The sequence below is a fragment of the Phoxinus phoxinus genome (assembly GCF_949152265.1).
Source record: "Phoxinus phoxinus genome assembly, chromosome: 2".
NCBI classification, from domain to species: Eukaryota; Metazoa; Chordata; class Actinopteri; order Cypriniformes; family Leuciscidae; genus Phoxinus; species Phoxinus phoxinus.
This window is the reverse complement of record NC_136877.1, coordinates 36126724-36138796: the sequence shown is the minus strand read 5'-3', so window position 1 is coordinate 36138796 and position 12073 is coordinate 36126724. Positions and strand designations below refer to the sequence as shown.

The following is a 12073-nucleotide window of genomic DNA, read 5'->3' as shown; positions in this document are numbered from 1 at the left end:
ACATGCACACAGACACACTCATATAACCTAAACCACACTCTAATAGGAGACATTCTCAGTAACTTTGGGTAGCATTCTGGCAAGGTTCTTGTTCAAAAGTTATGAACATATTTTCTTCCAGTAACGTTAATATAACGTACATTCAAAGTTATTTGGTCTTTAATAACCTTATTAAAACATTATCACAAATATTGTATTTATAGATCATTCATGACGCATTTTTCTGAAACATTTTAGTTGGATGTTAGTCTAATGTTTTTTGTTCAGATGCTTTAGTGAACATTCAGAAGTAACGTTTGCAATACTTGCAAAATGATACAATAACGTTCTAACGTTCACATAACAAAGAAAAAAACGTTTTCCTTACTTAATGGGAACATTAGTAAAATATTCATTGAACATTTTTTTGTTTTTAATCTGGGTAAGCCCTTAAATGCATAGTTCACCCAAAATTTTAATTTCAGCCTGCTGATAACAAAATACATTTTAACTGTTTTTTCAAAACAACATTGGACCCCATTGACATTCATTGTATAGTCCCAAAAAACACATATTTTTGCTAGATTTTAGAAAATGTAAAATTATGACAGCATTTTCTTTTTCTTCTTTTTTTTGTTGTGTGGACTGTCCCTGTAACAGGTGCATGCAGTAACATGCACTGTTTGCTCCGAGCAGTCAACATCAAATTAAATTTCCCTACGCACAGACACCGCAGGATAGGGTGTGTGTGTGTCTGTGTGTTTGTCATTGTACACATGTGCCTCAAGGTGGTGTGAGAATGCAGGTTTGTAGCATTCCAGGGAATACAAACTCACTGTACGGCTTCAGCCTAAGACGAGCTAAAACAAGTAAAAATCTTAATCATCCTTCAATGCGACTAAGAACTTATCACTTGCAATCATGTGTGATGGATGTCAGATATAAGGAATATATAATGCTTATGTCTGGTACAAAATAGGCTGAAGGGGACACAGACACGCACAAATGCACACATACACACACATTCAAACGCACATCCCAGACAGCTGTCCAACTAATTAAATCACGCTCATCTCTCAATGACTCAACAAATGCTTCACTGACAGAACACGGTGCATTGGTTTATTCTTAACACTAAAATGAACTTAAACTTCACAGTTAATAGATGTTAATAAAAGTCTAAGTTAACCCACTGTGGGGCTAAATATGAAATCACAGCTAGAAAAGATAAATGACTTTATATGTTACATATATTTCAGGCTAAAATAATTTTCCATTTTCAACATATGACCTTTAGGGTGCTGTCATTTATCACTGACTTTGTCATATTAGGGTCAATTATTTTAGCCTGAAACTTCACACACATTTAAATGCATTTTCACTCTCTGAAAAGTAGTGAAAAAGTCTTAGTTTAAAAAAATATTAAAACGCTTTATTCCATTTTATCGTGTGCTATATTTCATTTGGAACTTACATTTGAAAATGTCAAAAAAACTTGACTCAAATTCAGATGCAACTTAGCTGCCAGGAAAGTAGTGAAACCACATCTTAGACTTAAGGTTTCAAAAAACATAAAACAATACTTTAACATTGTTTTTTTACTTGGAATTCCAATTGTTATTAATAGCCTTATAAAAAGTCATCATGAAAATCAACATGACACTTCTTTTTCAGTGTAGCCCACAATTTCCACACGTAACTCGATTCTGTTTAGTCATCATTTTTGGATCATTTGTTTGTCAGTGTAGTGAGACCAAATAGGCAGTGGCCTATTTCCTGACCTCTGGTTGTAGTCTGGATCACATCTTCAAAACTGCCATAGGATAATGTTACAAAATTCCTGACTTAGTTCCACAACAATCTGGTTTATATTCTTCATCTCTGCCATCACCCTCGCTGCTTCTATTTTCCTTGATCTTCAACTTCTTCCTTTCTTACTTCCTTTCTTTACTTACTTAGCCTTATTTTCTGATGCACTGCCGACACTATCATCAATACTTTCTGGGAAAGGTACAGCTTTTCCTCCCTGTTTTCTATAAAACTTATTAACATCAACCTAAAACACAGGCAAAAATACTATTATACGTTCTGCCAGTACTGAACAAAGCTACACAGAAAGTATCCCCTAAAAGGACTTTGTCATTTATGCATTTGATCTTTGAGTTATTTTACAATATGTGCATTAGAAATGACTAAAAACTTTTGAAAACACATTTGGATAAATGGCATTGATACAGATAAACAAGTATTAAGCAGGGTACGTATCAGTTAAATAAATAAATATTTATAAAGAAAATTACATATATATATAGGTGTCCTAACATGTGCTAATGTCTCCTTCACTTCCTTGCCAAAAATGTCAAGCACCTTTAGATTTTTATTTTATTGCCTGAATGGGATGTCATATGATAATAGCCTACTAAAATGTCATTTGTTTTGGTTGAAATAGAAATGATTATTATTGCATTTTAAATGCAATTTTCTTTGCGTCATTTATAAATGGCGATGCCCCATAAAGGGTGTAGATGAGTTTATATAATTCCCAGAAACCAAAGCCAGTTTCAAGCATTATATACAGTTCCGAGCTTATTAGACTCTTGGACAACTGTGGATTGCCCATGCAGGTTTATACATAACTAAACACGGAATTTTTGAAGAGCTATAATGCATAGTTTACATTTTAAAAAGTGTATTAAATCAAATGAAATTCCCAAGTAGGCTACATCGATGGCAAAGTAAAGACAACTTTACTGCCGAGAGATGAGCAGTCGTTCCGCCTGACTGGTTGTTTTGCGAGTGATGGTTAGTGATGTCTTAGCATGCCTGTGTCAGGGAAAGAGAGCCAGTGACTCTGTGGGCTTTGTGGACAATTATCTAGTTGAGTTCCTCTGGATGGTGTGAAAGTCGCATGCAAAGCAAACAAGCTTCAGTCGTCCTTTATCTGATCCTGGAGTTCCGTCCAAATCACACACCAGGATCATTCATGTGGATAATAGGATATATGCTAAAACATCTTCAGCAACGCAGCAGGATTACAGAACACACATTCCCAGCATTACTATTAGTCATCTCCTGTTCATCACTCATCACAAAAAATCATTAAAACAAGTTTAATTCTTAAACTATCGTTTACATTTTTGTGAAATTTGGGACGTTAAATAAGGAATATTGCGCAATTTCCTTTTAATTATCTCAAATCTAAGGACAACATAATGTATGGCGTTCAATACTATTCAAGAAACTTTTTTTCTCTTAATTTAACAGATGTTTGAAATTTTACTGACTGCTTGCGGGTTGTGATGTTATTGAACATACATATTATGATTAATATGCAATACTGCAAGTTTTATTCAAAATACATATATAAATAAGTGTATAGGCTATTGTAAATAAATGTCTTTTTAAATGTATAATTTTATTTTGATTCTAAAAATAGAAGTGGTTATTATGTTTTTCAAGAACTTACATTAAGAACAGCTAGCATAGGCCTACACAAATCTGGGTCAAATATGGACGAACCCAACCGTTGGGTTAACATTTTTAATTAAAAAATGTAACCCAATGGCTGGGTCATATTTGACCCAAATTTAGGTTGAAACAACCCAGCATTTTTTTAGAGTGATATATATATATATCCATCGTCACACTCACAAATGTTAGTGTTAAAATGTAAAGAACATAGACCTATATTCCTTGCTTTATTTTCAGGTGACTATATTCTGCCTGATACAGCAGTTTCATGTGAAAGAGCAAAGTCAGACCGACTCCTTTGTCAAATCTTTCTTTTGAAACATGAGAAGTTGTGAAAAAATAACCCAGCTAGCCTGTATGAGCAACAAACAACTGCAGAAAAAAAGCTGGAACGTTTTGGACTTAATTCAAGTTTTAAAAGTATGAAATATGAAAGAGCTTATATCTGAGAAATATGATATCAACTTCACACTTTCACATCCAGACAAACATAAGTTAAAGCAACACAAGTTAGTTTTGTCATCAATGTTTGTAAAACTATTAAAATGTTAATCATTCAAAGCAGTTATAGGCTACAGTGAAGCAATATAAAAAGATACAAATCAGCTTGGTACACTGAAGCTACTTAAATGGGCTTTATTAATTACTATTTTACAATCATACTGAATACATTTAAATACATTTACTCTAAATATCCATTTTAAATTAAAAGCCACGCAAGGACTTCTGTAAATATTGGGTTTACACACACACACAAAAAAACTGTTGATATGATTATTTTCTGCCTTTCCTATCCCTTCAAAAAATGGGCAGAGGAGAGCTTAGTATGCACTAGCTCTAGTTATATAGTAGTAGACCTAATACGTATGACCATGCTGCTTTATGCGTAAAATTGCACTTTACAGCCACTAGAGGGAGACAGCTCCCTGGGACTGGCTTATCCTAACTGAAGCAGCATATGAATGGTAGCAAAAAAGCTACTACTATTTCTACAAAGACTTGGTGCATTTGGAACTGCATAGCATACTACTTCTACTATTTTTGTCATAGAAATATATTGTAAAAGTAGTAAGAGTGGTATACTAGCTTTGATACTAGTATGCGGCTCTGAATTTTAGCAGCTGTGTCCGAGATTGCATAGGCTACTTAGTTGGCGAAAAACAGCATTTAATAAAAGAAGTATGTCTGAATTCACAGTAATCATAAAATAGTAGGCAAAAAAGTACCCAGTTACAATACAAGTACCATTGCATACGATGGACACTTTACTATCACATGATGAGGCCATAATAGAGGAGGATGCAATAATGCCTCAGGTCACATGATAACGACAACACGGCGAATAGAATAGCCAAGTAGCCTATGTCTGGATATCATTATACATTCATAATCTAAGTATAGACTATCTAAGTAGGCTTAATTTGTAGGACCAGAAATTTCTCTCAAATTGGGCCCTCTACTCGTTGTCTCTTCACATGCCTGTCAAATGTCTCTATCACCAAGATACAAAAAAAATATAGGCCTAAGGGTTAATAAACAGGTTAGAAGTTATTTAACTCATAGAATGTAAAGCAATAATAATAATAAATACATAATTAAAATAGTCTAAAAATAGGTTTCAATTACAAAAGAATTAAATAAATAAATGCTAGCTTAAGCGTAACTCTTTAATTTTCTATTACGTTACGCCGAAACGTCACGAGGGCACATTAAAACGCCTCCCAGATGATGAATATCAAGATGGTCTTCAGAGATGATCAAATCAACTTTCACTCTTTCAGTGCCATAACAAAAGGGGCGGAGACAGTTACAAAACCGGTCAGTAACGCGGGAGTTTTCATAACAGAGGCGTGATTCAAAGGAAGTGTGTTGAATAACCTCACATGCAAAGACATGGATGCAGATAAAAGTGAAATAAGTTTAAAGACGATGCAACTTTTACAGGTGAGGTGCGCTCCCGTTTCTCACTTCCAGACTTAATAAAGCACGTGCTGATAGTCTAAGTCATAAGTTTCTTTCCATTATCTGCATAATTTAACGTTATATGATAGAGACAGTTATTGCACTGTTCGTGTAGCTCGAATGCGAAATTGACGTTTGATTCACACGTATGGCCGAAGCAAACCTACACTTGTTTTAACTTTAGGTCCGCTATGATAGAGACATTATACGTCAAAGTAAATTATCGCCAGATAGAACTGCATATTGCCTCTCCTGACGACGAGATGAGAATATTGGTTTAACCGTTATTTCGATTATTTGTGGTTGACAAAGCACTGAACAACAGCCAAACCTATTATAATTGGAATAAAATAAAGTTAAGGACTGTAACGGACGAATAAAAACCGATGCGGTCAGTAAGTTATATATTGTTTTCGTTAAGAAACTCGTCTCCTGCAGTCCAATGCAGTGGTTATAGCGCCCCCTGTATGACACAGGGCGCAGATATGCTGGTCGTTAAAGCAGGATTTTTTTAATGTAAAATGTATCATTTTTAGGAGAGGACACCGTCTCAGAACCCTGGAATGGACGAACCACTACGCCGGACTTCCCGCCGAATCAGAGAGAGAAAAAAACAAGAAAAGAAACAAATTTTATCCCCAAAATGTCTGACATTTAGGTCTAAGATGAAAAACACCAGAAAGGGAGTCAAGAGAAAGGTAAAGAGACGTCCCCTATGAGACATTAAACCACTAATTGTGTTTGTGAAGTGAACATGTATTGTTCTATTACATATTATCTTAGAAAAATGACAGTGAGGAAGAAGAAAATGTTCAAGAGACACAAGTAGACAATGACACAGAATTTCTTCCAGTAAGTGCAAACATTACACGATCACGTCTACAGCCAAAATGTCCACTTTCCACCTGAATGGCAAAATACACCTTTTCTGTCATCTCAAACAGGGTCATCGTGAGGGTTTGTCTGAATATGAGCTGGAGCGACTGGAGAATATCAGACAGAACCAGGCCTTCCTCAATTCCCTGAAGTTGCCTCAGGTAAAACTTTGTAGTGAGGCAGGAGAGTAATTTTTTAATAATTTGGTGGTTTTTCCACATAAAACTTGCTTTACTTTATGCCCTTGACTTAATGAATTAGTACATTGGTACTTGTTTGCAGATTTCTGAAGCTCTGAGACCCAAGCCAAAACCTACTCTGAAAGGCCTGAAAAAGTAACTATTAATAGTAACATTTCAAAATGGCACAATGAAAATGTATATAATAAATAGTATTTATTTTAATATAATAGTATTTTATATATATATATACCGGTATATATATATATAAATTTTTTTCAGTTGAAGCGCTCTTAATGTTTAAATGTCAAAACTCGCAGTCTCACTAACTAAAATTATTTAATTTAGGGAAAAGACAGAAACAGAGATGCTCCCTGTTCGCAAGTCACTGCGGTTACTGAATAAGGATCCTCAAACAGCTGTTACTGTAGAAATGACCCCTTCTACAGCCAAAGAGCCAGTAAGTATTTGTATTTAAAGTGTTAATGTTAAATTTGAAAAAAAAAAATGGACAAAACACTATGAAATAATTGGATATGAAATTCAACAAATGTGACTTATTTCAGGAAAATATAGTTATAAAAGCCCCTGGACCAATACCACTGGATCCAATCAACCTGGAGGAATATGTCAGGTTACCTGAAGATTTACTAAATCTCTGGAATGAGGTTAGTGTTTAGACATGCACAAGAACACTCCTATATTAATCGGAATTTTGTCATATTCCAATTACTTGTGGATTACATATTACCCAAAATCTGTATGATTTATATATTTTATAGGTCCCATCAAAACAAGATACAGAAACATTGGATTTGAATTCGTGAGTAACATGTCAAAAAGAGTGTTTATCTATGCATGTCATTTTGGTGTCTATTCTGTCAGTTTCAGATAAGGTCAATCTTGTATTAATTAGTAGCAATATACGTGATGAGAATGTATCACATAATAAAAAAATGTAATAACATTTTTTTTCAGGTACCAAGAAGTGCTGCAGAAATTATCCATTGATGAAGGTTGTGTGGTGAAAGTTGTGAAAGGTCGGGTCTGTTCAGCAGCTTTTCACCCCTCCGCTTCTAACTTGCTCATGGCAGCAGGAGACAAGTTTGGCCACCTGGGACTCTGGAAGCCAGTGAGATAACAGTTTACTGGGGTGATAAAAAGGAGAGATGTTTGTGAAAGTTGGATAGTGGGAAAGGAGAAATGTTTGTGATAGTGGGAATGTGATTAAGTGACTAATGGCTATTCCAAGATTTTCTCTGCTATGCCTATCATAATGTACAAGGTTAACTGTGTTTCCCTTAGGATGCTAAATGGGGCGATGATGGTGTACTCTGCTTTGAACCTCACTCTCGTGCAATTACCAGCATGGCCTTTTCATCTCACCCTTGCAACCTCATCACAGTCAGCTATGATGGCTTTGCACGCAGCATGGACCTGGAGAAGGCTGTGTTTGATGAGGTGAAAACTACAGCCAGTCTTTGAAATGATTACACTGGTCATATCTAGGGTTGGGTATCGTTTGAATGTAAGCCATTCCAATTCTGCTCATCGATTTCGGTTCTTATCGATTCATAGCTTTGATTCCAATAAGGTAAATAAATAAAAACTTTTAGCAAAAAATGTAGCTTGCAGCTGTATACCATGAACAAAACCAATAGGCTTAAGAACACTTACACACGGAACTTTGCCTATGGTTTTAACAAAAATACTAATATAAATAAATTATAAACTAGCAATAGCACAAATAAATACAACTGAACAACGATACAAATAACGATACAAACAGTGTTTTAAGATTTTCAGGTAGATGTTGTATTCAGGTATAGAAACTAATCAAATGTAAAATAACTGCGCTTTATAAATAAAATATACATTACAGATATAGTTCGAAAAGTTAGTCAGTCAAGATCAGGGAGTGAATATCTCTGTCTTTTGTTGTTTGTTTGATTAATGTTAATTACACGGACGGCAGCAGGAATATTGGGCTGCTGTCACTTTAAGACCCAGTGCACGGATCCAATATACTGTTGCACATGTGTTTTCTTTCTCAACTGTTTACTTTCACTTAAGACAATACTGACTGTTTACGACGACATCATTTTTGTGTGTATTTGTCCGTTCAAGTGCAAGAAGACGCGAAAGAGAACTCAGTTTTTTATTACGGGTGTTCTGTGCGCTCCTTGTGCACAGCACAGAAAGGTTTCTGCGCTTGAATGGTTTAAAATAACATTAAAATGCACACAAAGGAATCAATAAAAGGAGTAGAAATGTTAATTTGATTATTTTCGATTCACAACCCTAGTCACAAGTATTTATTGTGTGATATGTGATGCACCATTGAGGAAGTTGCTATAGTAGGTTTTTGTGTAGTCAAGCTACAGTCTTTGTTCATGTATATATACCACAGTGTGTAATTGATTATTTGTAGGATTAAATGCATGTTGTTGCACATCACATACACTACTGTTCAAAAGTTTGTCAGTAAGATTATTTTATTTTTTTACAGAAATGTATATTTTTATTCAGCAAGGACACATTAAATTGATAAAATGACTATGAGACATTTATAATGTTTCTAATTCAAATCAATGCTGTTCTTAAATATTTCTTAAGCACCCAATCAGCATATAAGAATGATTCCATCATGTGACACTGAAGTCTGGAGGAATGGCTGCTGAAAATTCAGCTATGCCATCACAGCAATAAATTACACTTTAAAATGCATCTTATTTTTTTATAGAAAACGGTTATATTGAATTCCAATAATATCTCACTGTTTTACTGTAAATATGATCAGATAAATCCAGCCTTGTTGAGGATAAGAGACTTCTTTCAAAAACATTTTTAAAAATCCTACTTTAACCCAAAACTTTTAAAAGGTAGTGTATAAATGAAAAAAAATATTGTATATTGGCTACAAGCATGAGAAAGAAAAGTGACAAAATATTTTAGATATTATTTTTTGAAGATTATTTTTGAAGATATTGGAATCTGTCATTTGCAACAACAACAACAAAAAACTTTTTTTTACACACATTAGTGTATCCCTAGTAAATCATCTTACCATCCAATATCTGTTTTTTTTAATATCTGGTTTCTTGGTGCCATCTTACAGCCTTCAACACTTTAAAGATAACTACTGTTTTGTACTCAGGTGTATCGCTCAACCTCTGGCCTGAAAAGTTTTGACTTTTTGTCAAACGACTGCTCCACTTTACTACTCGGTGAATGGAATGGAGATGTTGCTGTTGTTGACCGTAGAACTCCTGGGTGAGACTGAAAAGTCAACATAAATGTTAAACCTCATACACATATAAGTATTTACATCATAAATTATAAAGGAAATGTGTGATTGCAGGGAATATGAATCTTTGCATACCATGGCTGAAAAACCTATACGCTGTGTTCATGTCCATCCTGTGCAACAGCATTACTTTGTAGTGGCAGAGAGCAGGTATCGCATAACACTTCTCAACTAGACTGTTTCGGTTAATTTTCACCAAATAATGATCAACGTGATGTTTCACAAGTTGCTGATTAAATTACATACACTGCAGACAAAAGTATGTTTTTGTTATGTTTGTCTTTTTCTCCTCCTAGTTTTGTGAACATATATGACTTGCGTCATCTAAAACGAAGGAACAGTCTAGCAGTCTGTGAACTCAGCGGTCACAGGCGCAGCGTCTCCAGTGCCTTTTTCTCCCCACACACAGGCAACAGAGTTCTGACCACCTGCATGGACAACAATATCAGGTGCTCAGAGATCACAAGCGGCACTGCTAGAAGTGCTTGTATTAAATCTTCTTGAAAATGTACCAATAGAGGGTGCCAGAGCATCATGGCTATGTGCCAGAATAGGTTGAATAGGCTTTTTATTCATTTTTGTGTTTGTGTTTTTACTACCTATAGTTCTAAAGTATACAAAGCAATTTACTATAAAATAGTCTTCCAAGAATTGTAAATGCCACCTATCCTTCAAACTGCTTATCCTCAGAAGAGTCTGCTGGAGCCTGAAGAATAAGAAATGCATTACAAATTGTAATACAAATGTTTTATAAACCTTTTTACAATTTTTGTTTTAGGGTATTCAACACTTCCCAAATGGATTCCAATACTCCTGTAATAAAATCAATTGCGTAAGTATGGGTGTTATCATCTGTTAAATAGCACTGTTCAAAATATTGGGGTCAGTAACTTTTACATTACTTTTACTATGCGGTTCTTTTTAAACACTTTATCCATCAAAGAGTCCTGAGAAATATGCATTAATTCGATGTTTTCCACAAAAATATTAAGCGATTTTGAACATGGATGAGAATAAAATGTAAAATTAGAAAATCTTTATTTTAAGTAATAATACTATTTCACAATATTACTGTTGTTATTGTACTTTTGATGATAAGAGACTTCTTAAAGAATTAAAATCATACTGATCCGAAACTTTTGAACAGTAGTCTTTACAAAAATCATGATACAGACCGGTTCACAAAAAACATTTGCATAGCGTAAAAAAGGCTGCAAAAATGAACTAAGCATCATATGTAAGGCTTTGAGACCCTACACAGTAGCAACAATACATTATTTTGTGTGCATGTATCTTTTATAGATGTGTTCATATTTTATTAGATGTCTAAATGCCATATTATTTACTAGATGTCTAGATTATGCAATATTCTACGTTGGAACCACTTTAGTTTTTTATCAATCAGAGGTGCCCATAGTAACAGCCTGTTCAATTCTTTCTATGTAGGCACAACATGCATACAGGTCGGTGGTTGTCCAAGCTGAGTGCAGTATGGGACCCCAAGCACCAAGAATGTTTTGTGATTGGCAGCGTGGACAGGCCTCGCCAAATTCAGGTATATCACGAGAGTGGTCATCTCCTTCACACTTTTCGCAACATGGACCACCTGACCACAGTGTGCTCCATCTCAGCATTCCACCCAAGCAGGAACACTCTGCTTGGAGGCAATGCAAGTGGGAGACTGCACATCTTTACCGACTGTTACATCAACTAGGAGAGATACATTTATTTACCTGTTTATTGAATTGATTGTGTTGGTTTTCTGCTTCCCTTTTTTTTAATACGCACAACATAGCACTTGTTTGTACTGTTGTTTTATATAAAATACGTTGTTGTTTTTTTCGTTCTTGTAACATTAAACATGTAATATTAAAGAAGAGAATATAAAGACTTGAATAATCTTAATCATCTTTTGTCTTCACCTGTATTTTCTTATGAACATGTTCATCCTGAATTCAAATGCAAAGAAAGTTTATGGTTTTCTGCTTTCCTCTTCTTTTTTTTTTACACACATCATAGCACTTGCTTGTACTGTTGTTTTATATAAAATACGTTGTTTGTTTTCGTTCTGTGAGTTCCCAGACCTTGTAACATTTAACATGTAATATTAAAGAAGAGGATATAAAGACTAATCTTATCTTAGTCATATTTGTTCTTTAAAAATACCATGTGATTCAGTAGCTGATTGTAATTTGTACCTGTATTTTTTATAAACACATGTTCGTCCTGAATTCAAATGCAAAGAGTTTATAGTCCAATCTTAAGGTCCATTTAGCAGATTATCCATTAACACACTCGA

The 12073-nt window shown here is 34.6% G+C and overlaps 1 protein-coding gene across 2 annotated transcripts; it reads left to right on the top strand.

The window, feature by feature from the left end:
- The first annotated feature begins 5187 nt into the window (after positions 1-5187).
- Positions 5188-12067, top strand: wdr76 (WD repeat domain 76). Of its 2 annotated transcripts, XM_079594829.1 has the most exons (16): positions 5207-5394; positions 5949-6110; positions 6196-6264; positions 6357-6449; positions 6571-6623; positions 6816-6927; positions 7034-7135; positions 7250-7290; positions 7446-7599; positions 7773-7928; positions 9625-9740; positions 9829-9924; positions 10071-10223; positions 10553-10606; positions 11221-11329; positions 11406-12067. In XM_079594829.1, the coding sequence occupies exons 1-16, from the start codon at positions 5344-5346 to the stop codon at positions 11553-11555; spliced, it is 1671 nt and encodes a 556-aa protein (XP_079450955.1). In that variant the 5' UTR covers positions 5207-5343; the 3' UTR covers positions 11556-12067. The 2 variants fall into 2 exon arrangements, with proteins under 2 accessions (XP_079450954.1, XP_079450955.1); XM_079594828.1 differs by having other exon boundaries at positions 5188-5394; positions 11221-12003.
- The last annotated feature ends 6 nt before the right edge of the window (positions 12068-12073 follow it).